Consider the following 20,014-nt stretch of genomic DNA (forward strand, 5'->3'; position numbering starts at 1 on the left):
GTGCCCCTTAACAACAAGAAAAATATATAAAGGGGTACGTGAACTTAAAGTTTGAGACAGAATGGGTACACTTGGTAAAAGAAAGGGTTCCAAACCCCTACCCTAAAATATTTTGCACGCCCTCAGTTTTGAAAGGGGGTTAGGAACTGACCTCTGCAAAGTATCTGAGTCCTACTATAAAGTTCTAGAAAAGAAAGGATTTTTTAAGTGTTCCTCCCAGATTGCTTGCATCTGTATAATCCTGCCTGAATCAATTGGAGGTGCTAACCACCAAATTATGTCAGTATCAACTCACAAAAAGGGGAGTAGGAGCAAGCAAGAAAATTGATTTTATACTTTGGGTAATGAGCTTTATTTTAAAACTGCAGGAATCTTAAGACAGGTGATACTAATGAGTTTTAGTTTCTAATGTTCTAAAGGATGACGCATTTAATATCTTCTTTACAGATATTGATGAATGTAAGGTCATGCCAAATCTATGTAGAAATGGCCAGTGCATCAACACCATGGGTTCCTTCAGATGCATTTGCAAAGTTGGCTACACCACTGACATAAGTGGGACATCCTGTGTGGGTAAAGTTTATCACATTAATACTCAATATTTTTGCAATCAATTTTTTTTTAAATAAGCTACATTTTCGTAGTGACATTTCCAAGTAAATTCCATGAATCCTGGTAGCATAGAAAATAAGATCTCTTTCCTTCTCTTTGTAAACTACACTTTTATCCTCGGGAAAACCCAGACTCTAGTTACTACAAAGAAGTTAACCTAATGGTATTTCAGAAGCAGCAAGAGCTGAGACAGTGTTTAGTATAAAAACACTAAAAAACAAAAACCACATGGTTCGGAGAATGAACAACTTAATTGGTCTAAGCGCTAAATTGCTTTGATTTCAATAGGATGAGTTATAAAGTAACATATGATTCAACATGAGTGTTCTGGCCTGGAGTGAGGAATTAATCTAAATTGTGCAAGTGTGACTATTGTTTAAACATCCTTATAGTAAACACATTGACCCTTCACAAGAAAAGCTCTTTCCTATCTCAGATTTTCATTAGTAGCTGTCTTCTGTAAAGCAACAAGTATTTAGAAAGCATTGAAAAATGATATTCTCTTTCAGAACATCCTTTGAGGTAATATCATAGCTAATTATTTATTATCTTCCTTAGATCTTGATGAATGCTCTCAGTCTCCAAAACCATGCAACTTTATCTGCAAGAACACAGAAGGAAGCTATCAGTGCTCATGTCCTCGTGGCTATGTCCTCCAAGAAGATGGAAAGACATGCAAAGGTGAGGAATGAATCAGTTACAGTTTTGCCTGGGTTTTTGTTTTGTTTTGGTTTTAATTTATTACATGTGATCTTTATAAATACCATCATATTATAATTGTACCTTCACTCCTAAGAGCTGATGTAACAGACATAGCTCTTCTAACAAAAAGACCCCTGCCATACATTACATACATTGTGCAATTAACTGGTTAATCACACAGTAAATTTAATCAGCCACACATGCAAAGTAATTATACTATAAAAATGTCCATCCAGCTACAAAAATAGCCAACCAGCTACAAAGTTAGTAACTTGAAAATGTGTAACAACTTTATAGTTGCTTTCTAGCCCGCTTTAATGTGGACAAGTGGCAGGGCCAAAATTATGCTGTAATTTTCTGATCATGTGTATATGGCATAGTACACATTGCACACAGTTTGTCTTCAGCTTGATGTAAAACTAATGATTACATTTAGATTTTAAAAAGTGAGTGAAGAAAATGTTGCAGGAAAAGTGCTGGACCAATTCCCTAATAAGCTTCATTCACTTTTGCCAAGACTGAAGTTGATCTCAATAGAATGTGAAATTACCGCCTTGGCCTAAATTAGCAATGCTCCTTAAATTAATTTTCTAACCATTATGGAATCAAGAGGCCTGATTCTCCCTTATGCTAGTTTTACAGAGTGTAAATGCATTGACCAATTTTATTGATGCCAAAATAATGCCGAGGTAACAGAGAATCAACGCAATTTAACTTGCACCAGCATTTTTATGACTGGTAGATAAGGGCTTAAAAGTCATGTGATTATTAGAATAAAGCAATTATTACTGAGTTAACAGAAAATACTTTCAAATCATTGTTTGCTGTTTAAAGAGATCATACCTTCTAATGAAGAATAATCTGTTACTTTCAGATCTTGATGAATGTCAAACCAAGCAACACAATTGCCAGTTCCTCTGTGTTAACACACTTGGGGGATTCACATGCAAATGTCCTCCAGGTTTCACTCAACATCACACAGCTTGTATTGGTAAGAACAAATTGACTGAGTTTTCCTTATCCTCAGTTTCCTCTTCCTCCTCCTCCTCCTAATTAGCAATGCTAAACAAGCCTTTTAATTCATTTTGGCACTATAGATTTGGTAAAAATACAAAGAAGATAATATTTTATTTCTAAGTAGTTAAGAAAAGGCAAGTAATTGTAAAAATACAAAAAGCCTAAAAAAAAATCAAAGATCACTTCCTTATTTTGTGAATATTTGTAGGCAGTTACTACATATTACATTCTAAATGTAACCACATGGAGACAAAGGGGTAAATATTATTAAAGTCTGACTTTAAAAATCTAGCTAATCAAAAACAGATTGCAGAATGTTTTCCACTGATAGACACAGATGTTATTAGGTCTTTAGCATATACATGTTGCCAACTGAAACCATCCTAATGTGGCTAAGTTTCAAAAGAGCAGCCTCCCTTTTTTTTTTTGCCTTCAGCAAAATACAGGTACAACAAGCAGGAGGAACTTATCCTCCTGCTAGCTAACACCAACCCAGACATAGTGGGGCTCACTGAAACATGGTGAAACAGGAGGGATAGAACAGGGAGGAAAGGCATGGCTCTTTACATTAAGGAGGAATACACATCCTCGTCAATTAGCAAAGAATCAGAGGAGGGGCCCTCTGAAGTGCTCTGGGTTAGAATACAGGGCAGTCGAGGGGAAAGAGATTTAACAGGAAAGAGATTTAACGGTAGGGGTCTACTACAGACCACCCAACCAAGGGGAAGAGCTAGACCAGGAATTCTTAAGTCAGCTCACGGAGGTAGTTGGGTCAAAGGATGTGGTCATCATGGGGGACCTGAACTTTCCAGAGGCGGAAAAGGATCTTGGAGTCATCACTGATGCCAAGATGAACATGGGCTGGCAGTGTGGGGATGCAGTCAGGAAGGCCAACTACACCTTGTCATGCATCCACAGATGCATCACAAGCAGGTCCAACGAGGTGATCCTCCCCCTTCACGCGGCACTGGTTAGGCTGCAGCTGGAGTATTGCATCCAGTTCTGGGCACCACACTTCAGGAGGGATGTGGACAGCATGGAGAGGGTCCAGAGGAGGGCCACTCACATGATCAGGGGCAGCAGGGCAGGCCCTACAAGGAGAAGCTGCGGGACCTGAACCTGTTCAGCCTCCAAAAGAGAAGGCTGAGGGGAGATCTAGTGGCCTGTTACAAATTAGTCAGAAGGGACCAGCAGGCATTGGGGGAGTCTCTGTTCCCCCGAGCACTGCCAGGAGTGACCAGGAATAACGGTCACAAACTGGCAGAGGGTAGATTTAGGCTAGATATTAGGAGGCGCTACTTCACGGTCAGGGCGACTAGGATCTGGAACCAACTTCCAAGAGAAGTGGTGCTGGCTCCTAGCCTGGGGGTCTTTAAGTGGAGGCTAGATGTACACCTTGCCAGGGTTGTTTGACCTCAGTACTCTTTCCTGCCATGGCAAGGGGGTTGGACTCGATGATCTGCTCAGGTCCCTTCCAACCCTACCAACTATGAAACTATAAATTGGCACCAATGATTGAATTACATATATAACTTATTGCTTCATTTAAGTTATGTACAAGTTATCTGAGTACTTCTGGCTATAATTCTGCAAATCAAGTAGTTGACATTGAATGTAATTTTAAAATTGTGTAGGTGCAAATTCTGCCTGCAGAAAGGTATGAAAGTTCATCCCGGTCCTTAATCACGTATTTCTTTTCCACTTGCTGCATCTGTACAATAGTTGTGAAAACTGCTGTATTTTTCTAGATAACAATGAATGTGGTTCACAGACATCACTTTGTGGATCAAAAGGAATCTGTCAGAATACTCCTGGGAGTTTCACTTGTGAGTGTCAGAGAGGATTCTCTCTGGATTCTACTGGACTCAACTGTGAAGGTAACTTGTAAAGGCCAAAAATTCTTTGTTAAGGTAGACATGTCCTGTCTTTAGTTATACAAAATACTCCCTGGCCTATAGAAGTTGCCCATATGTGCCAAAGCAAAATCAAATACAAATATAGTTCAAGGCTCCTGCTATACATTACCCTTAAGATGTGATTAGCCAATTAATCGTGTCTTAAGCTGTGACCCAGCCACCCATTTGGTCAATTAATGGTGTGATAAACTGAGAAATAAGCCATAAAGTTATTCCACAAAAAAAGGTGTAACAACTTTACATAGCTCATTCCTATCATGCTGTTAAATTGAACATTTGGCTAGGTACTCCCTTGAGCCTGGAAGCCCCATCAGCTGACAGGATTTGCTGCAGGGCACACTTACACTCCAGCAGTTGGGAGTCCCACAGCTGGTGAAGCTCGCAGCCACAGGCACCTGTCATGAGCTCCAACAGCTGCGAGGCCCATCAGCTGCAGGATTCCCAGCCACATGAGCGTGCTTGTTGCTACTTGCTAGTGCAGTGGAACCTAGGATCACAATACTGGGCTCTCCCTGCGTGAGCATTAAGGTGGAATTAGATTTGATGCTCAGTCCCACAGTCATGCCTCCTGTCATACACTTGTGGCACGGCAAGAGAAATGATTGTGTGGATCATGCATGAGATCCTATCATGTCTTTACCTGAACATAAAGGGGCCTAAATAGATCAAATTTTACTCAAGCTTTATCCTATGTTTGTTTACAAACTGTAGGACCTAACTCCACAGCTGCAACATTACTTTCTGGCATATGCATAACATATGTTTCATTCCCCTTTCTATCTCCCCATTCAAACACACGGCTGTAGCTCATTTTTTAAAAATACTCATTTTCGTAAAAGTACTGATTTTTGGAGATAAACAGTACCTATCAGAATGGGATTCTGATCTGTGACCAGGGTTTGTAGGCTACAATAATGCCAATAACTAACAGTTATATTCTCCAGGCAGCCTAGCTCAAGACCTGATACTCCATCCCTTCTCTGAGTATGGCAAAGGAAAGGGCAACTGACTTCAGTATCCATCTCATCAGCCTCAGTGGTTCCACATTTCTCCAGGAGCCAAAGTTCTACTTCTGGCTCTTTGGTGCAAGCTGGACCAGAGCACTAAGCAAGGGAAAATGAATTGCTGGCACCTGAGATGGACCTGAAGAGGGAAGAAGACAGAAAAAGTATGCACACTTGGCTACAGAAAAGCAAAAAGTTCAATGGCAAAATTGCTGGATTCAAATTCCACAGCTCTTTTTTCAGGCTGTCTACACATTCAGGCAAGCGGTGCTGCAGCGGTTTTACATTCTGTTTGCTGTTCAAGGATCTCAATGCAACCATGCACATTTAACTTAAAGTTGATATTTGAGGGTACATTTTCACAGCAAGGCACAGAATATGCAGAACCAAGCATGGAGTAGGAGCTTGCAAGGTGATAAGATACAGTAACTTAGAATGAGATGAAAATATTTTAAGTAAAAAAAAGAGAGTCACCATAATAAGCATGTTAAATAATGGGTATTACAGGAGAAGAGGCAATGCCATGTTTTAAAAGTATAAAGTATCCTTTAAGTAGTATTTAGTCAGTGACTTGGGGTTTAACTATTTTATTACATTATAAATACCCCAACACTATAAACATAACACTGTGATAAATTGGCGCAGTTAAAACCTTCTATTCCAGTTGCCACTAAAAGGAGAATTTCGCACTGTATTTTTCTGTCTCAAGTTTTTGGATGTCACAATCCTCACAGAACTAGTAAAGCATATTTCTGGTTACAAGCTGGAGAAATATCATTTGTAGTTGATGATGTCATGCTTAGTGGTATATGTGTGCTGTTTTAATTTTTAACTAACAGTCTGCTTTCCAGTCTGCTTTCCCTGACTTTGGTTAAACTGCTTACGATTTCCTGTTAGGTACGAGTTTTATTAGATGTGCATTTTTCTAAAAACAGGAGACTATTTCAAACAAGTTTTTCCCCTTTATTACTGTCCCTTTCAGCGTAAGCCAGGAAGATTTTTATTTGACAGTCTTCTTTTTACAGTGGACAAATCAGACCATCTCAGTGCTTGTCTTGCATATTTTTATCTCTCATACTTGAGTGCATTCCTAAGTGCCTTGCAAACTAGAAAATAAATCACTTGCAAAACAAATTTCTGGAAATTGATTCCAGCTCTTTAAAAGCCTAATGAACACCAAATTGGCAAGCTAGGGCACCTATACACATGCCCAATGCCTGCTCCAACACATGCTAATTAGTTTGCTTTGGAGCAGACTTGATTAACCTATTTAGTATGCTATTTAGTATGCTCCAGCAGCCTCAACATCTCAGGTATTCAGCATCCCCACATTTCAAAATGGCAGCAGGGGCACTTCAACTAAAGCTTGTTTGAAAAGCTTTATAGTTAAAGCACCCCTGTCACCATTCTGAAGCGTAGGACGCTGAATACACTTTAAATTAGAGTGGCTCCCAAGAGCTGCGCTAACTAAAGCACCACTCCACTCCCATCCCAGAGCACATGTAAAGACACCCCTAAGTATCCCGTTACCGTTTAAAAAAAATGTTGGCACTTTGCCCCAATTCAGGAAGGAATCCTGATGATATCAATTAGTAATTCTACACCTACAATTACCGTCTTACTGCTTTAAGAATAAATACCATGGCATTTGTGTAAACTATATTTCTGCTAATTGCTCTGCAGTACACTCAGTGGCTGCCATCAGGTTCATTCTTTTAAAGCAAATCACCCCAAATGAATTCTGCATTGGCTTTCTAAACTGAAAGTTTGGCTTTCAGTTTAGAACATAGCTGAGTAGAGGTAAGAAGTTCTAAATAGCCAGATACAGAGTCTAGTAAGCAAGAGAAAATTTTCCACAAACATCCAAACGATAAGAACCCAAGTCACTTTTGAAAAAGGGATTAAGGCTTTCAATATTTGAAAACCTTCAGTAGGCACAATGCTGACCCCAGCAACCTTACCTGGCATCCTGGGGGCGTCCTGGGGCTGCAGCAGCAGTAATCCTGCTGGGCGGAGCCTAGCTGGCACCCACAGTGCAGTTCCGGGTGGCCCAGCTCTGCTTTTCAGCGCCATGCACTACCCGTGCGTGCACTGCTCCACCCTTTTTTTCCATGGGTTCCATGGGTTTTTTTGACCCCTGGGGAAAAAAGAGCGGAGCAGTGCATGCTGTGCGGTATTTCATGCTGCAGATGTGTTTATAGTGCCACATACTGCATGGCCTTGCTTGTCTGGATGTACCCTATGTGGTTACTGTGGTTGAATCCAGTTCTTCAGCTAATACTTATAAAAATTGTTCCATACCTCCACATGTAATGTGCCAAGTATCATCATGCCATAGGAGTATCTTCTGTACAAGGTGTTTGAATTGCTAATCATAATTATTGAAATAAGTCTTTTTCGCCTATTCCTCTTGTATACTTTACCTGTTTTCAAAGATGTGGATGAGTGTGATGGAAATCACCGGTGCCAGCATGGCTGCCAGAACATCCTGGGTGGCTACAGGTGTGGATGCCCACAAGGGTATATTCAGCATTACCAATGGAATCAGTGTGTTGGTAAGTTTGATCTCTTTACAGTATTCTAGAAGTTACTTGAAAATAGAAAAACACTCATTCTCAAAAGTCCTATTAATAAGTGGCTTACTTCAGTTCAGTAAATTTGGTGAACACTTCTTTTTTATGAACATCAAGGCCTAGTGAAAAGGCACTGTCCTGGAACTCTGGAAACCTAACTTGTAATCTCACTTCTTAGAGACTTTGGTCAAGTCACTTCACCTTTTTTGCCTTACTTTCCCCTTCTGTAAATGGCTCTGATGAAGATAAGCTAGATATTATAAAGTATATAATTATATAAAATCATGCCATCTGAGTGTTACTGCCCTGCTGCAGGAGAAAGACACAAGCTTTTACTGAAATAAAATTAAAATATGTTATTGTCAATGTTTGACTTTTAGTAGCGGCGCACTAATATATTAGTCTGTATTGTATTGGCACTGATAAAAAAAGGAGAATTGATGTTACAGGCAACTAAACAGGGTTTTGCTTACCGCTGTTTCGCTATAGCACTCATTAAAAGTACCTACCTGGTTTTACTTAGCGCTCAGCGGTTTTGTTATAATGCTCAGTGCAGGAGGTAGGGAGAAACAGTGACGGCACCAGTGGTGGTAGCAGTGTTGAGTGAAGCGCTGAGTGGCAGCCGGTGAGGCCCAGGGTGGGGTGGCAGGAGCCCAGGATCCACTCTGGCACATGGTGCTGGAGTGGGTGGGGAGAAGCATTGGCAAGAAGGGGCGGGTGGGGGGCCAGGCAGTGTAAGCATGGAGCCTGGGCCAGTGGGGCCCAGGGCAGGGTGGCAGGAACTCGGAGTCCACTCTGGCACATGGTGCTGGAGCAGGTGGGGAGAAGTGCTAGCGAGAAGGGGCAGGCAGGGGGCCAGGCAGCATAAGCATGGAGCCTGGGCTGGTGGGGCCAGGGTGGGGTGCCAGGAACCCGGGGTCTACTCTGGCATGTGGCGCTGGAGCAGCCAGAGTGTGGAGAGTTGCAGCAGTAACGGCAAGAAAGGGTGGTGGGGAGCGTGAGCATGGGCCTCGGGCTGGTGCCCAGAGCCAGGGACGGCAGGAGTGCAGGGCCCGAGGCCAGGGCTGCCAGGAGTGCGAGGCTTGGGCCAGTGCAAACCAGTGCTCAGGGATATGTGTGCAGTGTCCCCCGCCGGTAGGGGCCATCGTGGCCACGGAACAATGAGGCTGGGAGGATGCCTTCTGTGGCAGAGCCCGCACAGTGCCTTGCCAGGAGCAGCAGGGCCAGGGCCAGCAGGAGCGCAGGAACCAATTATATTTATTTACATTAAACTCTATGGGAAAATGGGTTTCGCTTAACATGATTTCACTTAGCGCTTAGTTTTTCCAGAACCAATTAAGAGCGCTAAGCAGAGGTTGCCTGCATCAGCAATCGGCTTTTTTTGACCAATAATGTCATTGATAAATGCCTTGTTCATGTGCACAGCCACAGCATGTATGTGGCCAAGAATGCAGCCAGGCAGCTTGGAGAGCAGCCTCCTGCTGGTAAGTCTGTGAGAGGAAGGGGTGTGGGTGATGCAGATTGAGGCTGCCATGTTGAGTAGGGAGTGGAGCTGGGGCGGGGCATGGGATGGAGCCATGGGTAGCTCATCTGGGGGGGTTTGGGGGGGCTCTCACCACTGTGCACACCCCCAGGGAGGCATGGGGAACATGTGCCCCCTGGATCTGTGCGCAGGGTGAGGGTAAACTGCCACCATGGGCTCGGGGCTGGGGGCTGCATCAGCCTCTTCCTGGTAGGGAGCTGGGCTCAGGACGGGTAGTGGTGAGGCAGGGTGAGCAGTGGCAGTGTTGGGAGGGGTGGCCTACAGGGTGGCTGCAGCCCCCCACATAATCCCCCACCCAGTGTTGCCATCGCCCAGCCTGCCCTCATCTGCCCCAAGCACAGCCCCAGCCCAGCCCCTTTGCTGGGAAAAGGCCACAGCGGGCAGCCTGCCCTCTCCCTGCACACACATCTGGGGGGCACATGCTCCCCATGCCTCCCCAGGGGTGCACACAGTAGGGGGAGCTGTTCCCTGAATGAGCTGCCTGTTACTACACCCCTTCCGTCCCCACAGCCTTACCGGCCGGATGCTATTCTCCAAGCTGCTGGGCTGCATATCAGCAGTTGGATCGGTGTCAGCCAATATGGCTGGTTAATAATCGGCCATTGGTATCAGCCAAAAAAATCTTTATCTGTGCACCCCTAATTTTTAGTATATAACTTGGGTTTTTTCTGGTTCCAAGGTGGCAAACTCCCTTGCTGAAAGGAGTACTTCCAGAAGCAAAGGGAGGGACTTCCAGTGGCAATGGTCAGGGGTTAAGGGCAGGACTTCCAGTCCATGGATAGCTACCAAGGGATGTGACACCTGTCAAGGGGCAGTTACCTGTGCAGTCCTTGACAGCTCACCAAAACTCATTCAGCAGCCCTCCAGACAAAATAATTGCCCACATCTAGTGTAAGGTAATGATGAGAAGAAATTGTACTCAAAATAAAAATGTAGTTCAGGAGAGCTTTTGAAGCCCTGCAGATAACTAGTTCAGCTAACATTTTTTAAGCCCAGACGATCCCAGGTGGAGAATTAAATGTTAATTCGTTTAGGCTCTGCAGATGCATTTGTAGTCTTCAGCTATTTATGGGCATTCCAGTCCTCTTTAGAAGATTTTAAAACTTTCACAATGGACCTTATGAAATTTCTTGGTGTATGTGAAGGAAGGGGTGAAGTATTGCCTACACTGTGAATGAAGTATTGAATACACAGTGGGCACATCCACACAAGACGTCTGCTGCGTAGTTGTTATGCCCACTGTATTGTTGCGTAGCTAAGTACTAAATGACTGAGCTGGCATAGTGTTGCATCACCATTGCCTAGTGACACTCGCTGCACAGTAACTCGTTACTACTACGCAGTAGCTGAGTACTGTGCAGTAACAGTTCATGCCCAGCAACACTACAATGCATTAGGAACAAGCTACTGCACAGTAAGCGTCTTGTGTAGATGTGGCCAGTGATTGGATCAGGATTTGAATACCAGTATTTTAGCAACAGCTTTGTAAATTGTTTAACTTTAATGAGATGCACAATTATGAGACAGGAGTCAAACCATAGTAAGCTTCAAAGTGTCCTAGTACAGATATGCAACAAGGCACATCAGAGAGAAGCAGGGACTCAACCTAAGTGCTAAATGATAACCGCTTAAAATTATGTGGTAAATTTTGAGGAGTGTAAATATGAATAATTTATGACTATTCTAAATATTATTTTTCTATAGAATCATTTCATGTGGTGGGCTTAAATGTAAACAATGTGATTAACTTTTATTACATGGTAATTTGTCTGCATACCATAACTGCCCAGACATTAAGAAAATCTAACTTCATCACAAAAACTGCATTTTCACCTAAGTTAATCTTGTTTCTGTATATCTGATTTAGTTTCCCAATTAGGATAGACATGCTGCATATAAACGTCAGATCTAATTATATCTGAACAACACAACCTGGTTACAAACCTAGCAAATGTGCTTTTTCAGGCATGATTCCAGCTCTGCTGAACATGGCAATAAAATACCCAATAAACTTGTGCCAAATGTAATTTCTTAAGGCATTTTTAAAACTATTTTAGTTCTCTTAATGTACATGTACACAATGCATTTTTAACATGTCGATTATAGTTTCCTGCATTAGCAAGAGAGAAAACCATTGAGAAACGTAAGATAATTTGAAATGTAGGGTTCTGCACTCTTATTTAGAGAAGTTTGGCCAAACAGCATATCACCCTCTAACTGAGGGAAGAAGCAAAGATGGTTTTGTATTTAAGGTACTGAACTTAGAAATGTTTGGTTGGTACCAAAGACTTATGAAAGGAATCTGGCTGGATCAGTTCTCTTTGACTCGCTTCCCCAGCTGCACAAAGGATAATGATGGTGTCCTCCTACCAAGCAAAAGTTGTGAAGATATACCCTGAGAGGATGCTTAGTAGTTTGAGCTATATAGCAGCTTCCACAGATAGGCTGTTTTTCTTATTCACTGGATAAAGGTTTGATCGATCTATACAGCAATCCATAAAGCAGATACAAGAAAATGTCCAATTTCCATAAAGCCCAGATTTGAACAATCTATTTCATTATCCCCCAGAGCATGCTCTTCTTGACACAGGCATTTAGAATCATGGAAATATAGGGTGAGACCGCAGTGGGTTTTCTGGTCCAACACTTTGCTCAAGACAGGCTCATCCCTATCTAAACTATTCTAGACAACTGTCTGTCCAATTCTTAACATTTTTGGGGACACCCTTCACACACAACTACCAGACGTAACACCCAACACCAAAAACTTCCTTTAACTTGCCACAGGTAAACGAAGAGGATTGGAAGCATTGAAAATGTCTTACCACTATAATGACAGGACATAGTTTGTTAAAATGGGCTTAAAAGATTCAAGGCGGTCACAACGAATTAAGGGCAGAAAAACAAGGAACCCAAACAGAAACCCTATTAATACTGTGTTTCTGAGATGTTCCTACTTATATTGAGCCATGTTCTTTTACAATATTCTGAACTCCCCTCTCCCTTTAAAAAAGAGCTTGTTCCAGTGTTTGACCACTCTTATAGGATATATTTAAAGGGTTTTATTCCTCTGTATTTTGTAATACTGGGGGAGGGTTCAATATGGCAACTTTAGAAACTCTTGGTGAATGAGAACCTGTGAACACAAGGGCTTGGACCCAGTAGACTAGGATCCTGGCCCTTTCACTTCCTCTGACCCTGTGAAAGGGGAGACATGCACTGCTGCACTTGCCTGTCATGGAGCTTACAGTGAATGATCATGAGAGTTGTGTTAGCAAAAGTCATGTTTGGCACACGTTCAAGAAATAATTGATTAGGAATTACCAAAATATTTACCGCTTCTTGGAAATCATATTTGCAATTCCTTCCGTCAGTAACAGTATCTTTTCAGTTGGATAAATAACATGTTGTTGTTTGCTTGCTAGATGAAAACGAGTGTTCCAACCCTAATGCTTGCGGCTCTGCTTCTTGCTACAATACACTCGGAAGCTACAAGTGTGCGTGTCCATCTGGATTTTCCTATGACCAGTTCTCCAGTGCATGCCATGATGTGAATGAGTGTTCCTCTACTAAGAACCCCTGCAATTATGGTTGTTCCAATACAGAAGGTGGCTATCTCTGTGGCTGTCCACCTGGATACTACAGAGTTGGACAAGGGTGAGCTTCTCTTCCACACATTCTACATTAGTGATAATTATAGAGCAGTGGTTCCCAGCCTTTTTTTGCCACGACCCGCTGCTGGGAGCGCAGTGTGGCACAGCTCATCCTTTGTATGTGGCACGGCTCATCCTTTGTGTGCGGCACTGCCAGCATTGCTACTGCGACCCTTATTTGGGTCATGACCCGAGGTTGGGAACCGCTGTTATAGAGCAATAAGTTATATACCCTTGGGAAATGTGAGCTGCCCAAATAAGGTTTACAGAAAACTCTGTCCATACCAAAACTAAGGTAAGAGTACTAGAAGTCTCTAACCTTTGCGTGCTACTGAGTGTTAGATGATGGTAGCCTCCACAGAGAGCAAGGCCAGTGGTCTGGCCAGCTATGTTGGCCTAACCTCTCAGACAGGGGTCATGTAGCAGACTAATAGAGCTGCAGCAATGAGTGGTGTGTGCTGATGGATTAGGGAGAGGCTTCCAGCTATATATGTGGGTTGTACACAAGAATAAAGAATTGGCTCAGTCTAGCATCAGAACAAGAAACTATGAATCTGTGTACATTCAATGCAGAAAACCATCATTTTAAATCTAGCATGTGACCCAAATTAAATAAAATTGTATTTCCCCTTTTTGCTTGTCAGCACAGTGTGCATTTAAAACTCACTTCTAAATGTAATCCTCGGTTAATATTATTTATGAAAGGTGCAATCTGTGCTGTGGTTATTAAGGGCTCAACCCAAAAATAAAGCAAAGGAAATTATTCAGGAGTTTCCTTGTTTCCAATAGGGGTTAGAATTCAAGAAGAAAATTGGCTTCCCAAGGAACTTTTCTGTTCGTTGTTCTGTGTATTGAGGATTACCAGGGATAATTACAGACCTCTCTAACACATAACCACCCTTTTATTTAGTATGTTGCACTGTACAGAACAAAGAAATACAATAAATTCATAGTTTTATGGGGTAGTAGTGCTATGAGTTAAGTTTTTTAACTTCTAAGTGAAAAAGAGATTAAATTGAGGTAAAATGAAAAGGTTTTTTTGAGGTTGACCAGTTTGACAAATGGGTCGCTAATCTGGTGATCATTGTTCAACAGCCATTGCGTCTCAGGGATGGGATTTAACAAAGGCCAGTACCTGCCTTTGGATGGAGATGTAGATGAAGAAAATGCCTTGTCTCCAGAAGCATGTTATGAGTGCAAACTGAATGGCTATTCAAAGAAAAATAGCAGGCGGAAAAGAAGTGTGAATGAAACTCAGCCTGCTGAGGTGAGTGAATATTGTAACAATCTACAGTTAGCTTGTATATATGTTCACGGGCTGTCATACTCTATGATTTTGGCAGAAGAAAAAGGTGGAGATCTGTTGGTCACTGTGAAGGATCATGTAGCCGTAGGGTTTGTACATGATGAAAGGCTTTCAAACCTGAGTGGCATGAGGACAGTCATATTGCACTGGAATTAATAACTGACATTAGAGAACAATGCTTCTGAATAAGGCTCAATATCTTCCTGTTACTTCGATGCCTATGTTTGAAGGGAGTGAGCCAATACTGGCATGTGTGTTGGGGGAAATGTATAATTGGCTCCCACCACCAAGGGCATTTAGAAGAATTCCCATTGTAGTCATTTTTGTTAAAGCTGCTAGAAGCCTTAAGACATATGTACACCTATTAGGTTATGTAGCTTTAGTCTGGGAGACGTTACACGGCTCATTAGTCTATGTATTGCTGAAGTGCTTCTACCTCGCTTTGCTTCACATTGTTGTAAGACTGTGTTATCTGCATTACAGGATGTCATTTTATGGCAGTAACCCAACTGCTGAAAGTTATAATAAGGGGAAAGCGATTGCCAGGGTTAAAGGCAGGCAGCGGCCAAAAGGTATAAATCGTCTCCCAGTTTTAAAAGGGCTCTGAGTGAAGATGAAAAGGGATAGGGAAAAGAGAACCTACCTCATACTAAATGTACATATTGTAGTATTGACAACATTTCTTACACGTGCCAACTAAGGAACTCTTCAGGCAGAACACCACAATGGCACATTAGTCATCTGATATTAAAAAAGAATTTGGGATTCCCACGGTGTGGACTGCAAAAGGCTGTGTCACTCCCACAGCATGCAAGTGTTAATTGGCTTTGGAAGGCAATTTCTTGAGAGATTTGCATGCTTACCCTCCCTTCTCTATCATGTTGAAAGCTGGTATTAAATACCAAAAAGGAGAGGGAGAGTGGGGGTAGGGACAGGAGGACCATGTGATTGACTAAGGTTTAGGTTTGAACTGAAACAATTTTTTGTCCATCTTCTAGAAGGGGAAAACCAAAAGAACGTTGGGGGGGGGTGGCACCTAAACCAAATAGGCCCAACATGGTCTCCAATTATTTTACGTAGCATCATTCACAAAATGGAGGAGAGGTGGCAGTACCCTCCCACCCAGTTAGCTTAGTGCTTAAAGCACTCAGGATGTGAGAAACCCAGATTCAATTGCAGTCTTCTGCTTGAAATGATTTGAACATGTATCTTCTAGGAGAGGACTTGCCAGGCTGTAGGTCCTTTGGGGCAATGCACTCCCATTCTCGCCTTCTAGAGCCATTACATTTTGTGCAAGATACAGAAATGTTCATTGAGCTGGAGAGAGGAAAGCGACTCTCCCTTCCTGCCAAAGCAAAGCCCTAGGCTCTATTCCCTGCCCTTGTGAATGCTCATTTATCTGAGGTGAAAAAGCATGACAGGAGATCGTGAGAGCAAATTCCGTTTCCCCCAGCACACATTTGTGGTAAGGGCACTCTTGGGGCAGGAGTGGTGGAGGTGTGGGGGGGAGAGACATTTTATCAGCCTAATTTGTCCAACAGTTTTAGGATGAATTAACCTATATTTATGATGGGTTTGCCAAAAGTTTGCTGAGTATTAGAGGAGAAACTTTTGTGCATGTGTCTGGAGATAAAAGCATATCAAGTGGCAGGAAGATGGAGGAAAATGGTACATTTCCCTATTTGTCACTTGAAAACAGTAACATGCCCCAGAAGCAAAGCAGCTTTGATACTTTTAATGGTATTTGTGCACACCGTTATTTTGTCAGTGCACTACCCAAGGTTACAACTCGGCACTTCACTGTTACCACTGTGGTCAATTTACATCATTTACTGTTTTCAGGGTTATTTTGTAACTTAAAGAAAAGAGGACCCTGTAACTAGGATGAAAAGAAAAATATCTAGACCTATGTACTTTTGACTGCAAAATATAAGAGCACTTTGCAAAGAGAAGTTTTCAAAGTAAAGTAAAAAAGCCATCCGATGAAATAGTTAATTTCTCATTTAATTCAGTGCTCCCTATTATTATTACAATATCTAGTTAATGTCAGGCAAGAGCTATTACAAGTCATTGTTGCCTAGTGCTGTTAGGTCTGTGTGAAATCCCTAGTTTCATTTGGGAATATTCACAGCAAGTACACAGCCCCATGGAAAAAAAAATCTTGGGGGTTGGCTGGCAGCGTGCCTGAGATTTAATCACAACTTGTCCCAATGCCTCCAGACATCAACAATTTGCCTTATTGTGCTGAATGTTTCATCTCCAGCACATAAAATATAGTAGTATAGGGCCATCCACTTCCCACCTTTACAAATGCACATCAACCCTAACAGCAGAAATTCTCATATGCAGGAGAGAGAGAACCGTATTTACCTACAAAAAAGGCATAGTCCTTTCTTAACTGTTTTCTTTAGAGGCATCTGTAAAAGCTTGTTTTGCCAAAACAAAGCTTTAGGTCATTGTGTCCATTTTTGCTTACATATGATCACATCGGACACAAATTAATGTCTGGAGTGGAACCAAACAGGTTTGTTTTACAAAGAAATTTACCTTTTTCAGCTGATTTGCCAAGAATGTGGTGGTTTTTTTTCCTTCATTGCTCTTACCATGAGATGCTGAACCTAGTTCCTTTTGAAAGCAGGCTTGTAGACTGTCCATGAAGAGTGTTCTACATCCAGCACAGCATAGTGGCACAGGGTCCTATTCTTCGTCTATAATATTTACGCTGAAGTATAATTAGGTCATTTGAACCAGTTAGAAGAGACTGGACCTCATGTTTCTTCCCTTCACAGTTAAACATGTGCCTTTTCTCCACATGGACTTTTTTTGCAAGCGTAAAATTATGTAAACTCTGAGGAAGCATTGAAATATGAACCCTCTGTAGACTTGATGCTGTAACTTCAATTATCCTGTTAAGCCTGAGTGAGAAGCCTTAAAGATTTACAGGGTGTGTGATGTGGAACAGAGTAGTTCTCCCAGCTGGAAAGGATATACAATGCCTTCTTTCACAGCTGTAGTTTGAGAGAAGGTCAGAAACTGTTACTAATCCAACTCATTAGCTTTCATTGCTGGAGGAATAATAGAGTATGTCTCTCTAAAGGTCCTTTTTTTCCTCTTTCACCTCAGATTGAACAGATTAGCTTGGAAAGTTTAGACATTGACACTCCTCTGAAGATGAGGTTCAACAACTCTGGGCTTGGCAACAAGCACCACATCCTGGAACTCATGCCAGCCATAGAACCCCTTACCAATCACGTCCGCTATGTCATCTCCCAAGGCAACGATGATGGCATCTTCCGAATCCATCAGCGGGATGGACTCAGTTTCCTGCATATGACCAAGAAAAGATCAGCACCTGGCACTTACACACTGGAAATCGTTAGTGTTGCTCTATACAAGAAGAAGGAGCTAAAGAAACTGGAAGACCAGAATGAGGACAACTACCTCCTAGGAGAACTTGGTGAAGCTCTCAAAATGAGGCTGTGGATTGAACTCTATTAGCTGTCTTCCAGACTTAGTCCAGTTCTTCAGTCACTTCCGTTCATCTATTTATCCACCTGAGCATGTCTATTTTTCAAAGCTTTAAGTAGTCAATGACTTGACTTTAAAAAGAAAAACTAAAAAAGTGGGGGGGATTTTTTGGGGGGGGGAGGAGGGGGGAGAAAAGAAAAAGACCTCTCTATCTTTCCATCCTGCCAAGACTGCAGAATGACCCTACAGGAGGGGCAACTTTGACTCTGCCATGGCCAAATGCTTGATTACAATGGCAACCATGGTTACTGTAGCTTTTATATAACCTCAGTTTAAAGTGTATTAAAAAAAGCCTAAAGTTCAAGAGGTCAACATATGGCACTAAATGGCACAAAATGTGAGCTATTTTTTTCTGTTAGCAGTCTATAACACTTTTAGGTATTTTGCTATAGTTCCTAATTAAAAATATAGATGTTTATTTATTTTTAATGCAGTAATATATGGAGAAATTAACAAATTATGTAAGCAAAAAGGGAAACGTGCTTGTTTTTCTTTAGATTTATAAATTTGAGCTATTACATTTTAGAGTTACTTTCTTAAAAAAAAATTCCAGTAGATTTGAAAGAGGTTTCCTTTTGTTTTTGTGCCAGTCGTCCAAATAGCATAGGGATATTTTTAAAATATCACAGATCTGAAAGAGCACTGTAATACATCCTCTAGATATTCTGAAGTGCTCTTCAAAACTATGACTATTCAAAATATGTCTTAAATGAACTGTAATTACAACATTAGTCTCTGTAAAGAGGATATTTCACTGCAGGTCACTAGGACGTTATTCTGTATCAGCTATATCAAATAATGGAAGCTGAAGCACAACCACTGTAGCAAAATACCTTGACTGCTTGTAATACCATTAGCATTGCAGACCAAACCGTACTGTATTTCCTTCTGATAACCTCAAGGAACCAGATGTGCTACCACAACACCTCATTCTCACAAAAGGTGCTCTACATACTTGCATTACTGTAGGCAGCTAAAGAAAAGAGTCTTTTTTTGAAGGGAACACCTGATGTATCATACTATTTGGTGCTGGCTTGGATTAATAGTGCATTTACTAACATTGAGCTGTTTCAAGACTGCCATATGTGCAAGGCTAATTATGCAGTGCAGACAAGGGAAATGTGTATTTGAAATCAATTTGTTAGAACTTACATTAATACTGTAGTTATACACCGTACGCCTCATTTTATCATAGCTTATTTTGTAAGAAAGATGTTTGTACAATGAGTTGACATTTAGTTTACCTTAGTAATTTTTTTTAATGTTGTACCATATTATGTGTTAAACGTATGTCTCAATGGTGCTTTTTTGACAGCTGGTGCCTGTACCTAGTCATGTAACAGAACTTCATATGTGAAACAGCCAAAGAACATGCCAACTCCAGGTTTTTTTTTCCAGTTGTATACCGGTGCTGACCAAAGATTACTAACAAGTGATCACTTTTTTATTATTATTATTTTGTTTAGTTTGGGTGTTTTTTTCTGGGGAGGGGAACATTGTAAATTTTTAATCAAATATTTGTGAGAAAAAAATGTTTTGTTTGTAGGTCTGTATCAATATGACAACACTTTTCTTGCAATAAAGCTTATTTTGGGGTACGTTTTTTTTCTTGACTTGCCCGTGTATTTCAAACAATGTATATGCCAACCCCCATTTGCATTCTCCGATGGCACTATTAGGTTAATAAGTAATGGTGAGCTACATGTTTCTTTCACTAGGGAGATACTGCCCCACCATCATAGAATCATAGAAGTAGGGTCGGAAGGGACCTTGTAGATCTTCAAGTCCGACCCCCTGCCTGAGCAGGAGAAAAACTGGGCTCAAATGACTCCAGCCAGGTAGGCACCAAGCCTCTTCTTAAAGACCCCCAGGGTAGGAGCCAGCACCACTTCCGTTGGAAGTGAAGTAGTTCTTATGGATGTCTAATCTAAACCTCCTCTCCAACAACTTGTGGACATTATTCCTTGTTATGCCAGGGGGCGCTAGGGGAAACAAGGTCTCTCCCCAACCCTTCTGGTCCCCCCCAGTGAGTTTATAGACAGTCACCAGGTCCCCCCTCAGCCTTCTCTTGCGAAGGCTGAACAGGTTCAGGTCCCGCAGTCTCTCATTGTAGGGTCTGCCCTGTTGTCCCCGGATCATGTGGGTGGCCCTCCTCTGGGC

The 20,014-nt window shown here is 41.8% G+C and overlaps 1 protein-coding gene across 4 annotated transcripts in view; it reads left to right on the forward strand.

Moving 5' to 3' along the window:
• Nucleotides 1-19,457, forward strand: part of FBN2 (fibrillin 2) — a 283,527-nt gene extending 264,070 nt beyond the window's left edge. For all 4 annotated transcript variants that reach the window (XM_019554934.1, XM_019554938.1, XM_019554937.1 and 1 more), the window contains 8 exons: nt 448-573; nt 1,171-1,293; nt 2,189-2,305; nt 4,080-4,208; nt 7,687-7,806; nt 12,793-13,024; nt 14,116-14,287; nt 17,450-19,457. In XM_019554934.1, the coding sequence (XP_019410479.1) occupies nt 448-573; nt 1,171-1,293; nt 2,189-2,305; nt 4,080-4,208; nt 7,687-7,806; nt 12,793-13,024; nt 14,116-14,287; nt 17,450-17,824 (1,394 nt within the window). In that variant the 3' untranslated portion in view covers nt 17,825-19,457. The remainder of the gene's footprint in view (nt 1-447; nt 574-1,170; nt 1,294-2,188; nt 2,306-4,079; nt 4,209-7,686; nt 7,807-12,792; nt 13,025-14,115; nt 14,288-17,449) is intronic.
• The last annotated feature ends 557 nt before the right edge of the window (nt 19,458-20,014 follow it).

The sequence above is a fragment of the Crocodylus porosus genome, unplaced genomic scaffold (assembly GCF_001723895.1).
Source record: "Crocodylus porosus isolate Cpor-Errol unplaced genomic scaffold, CroPor_comp1, whole genome shotgun sequence".
Lineage (NCBI taxonomy): Eukaryota > Metazoa > Chordata > Crocodylia > Crocodylidae > Crocodylus > Crocodylus porosus.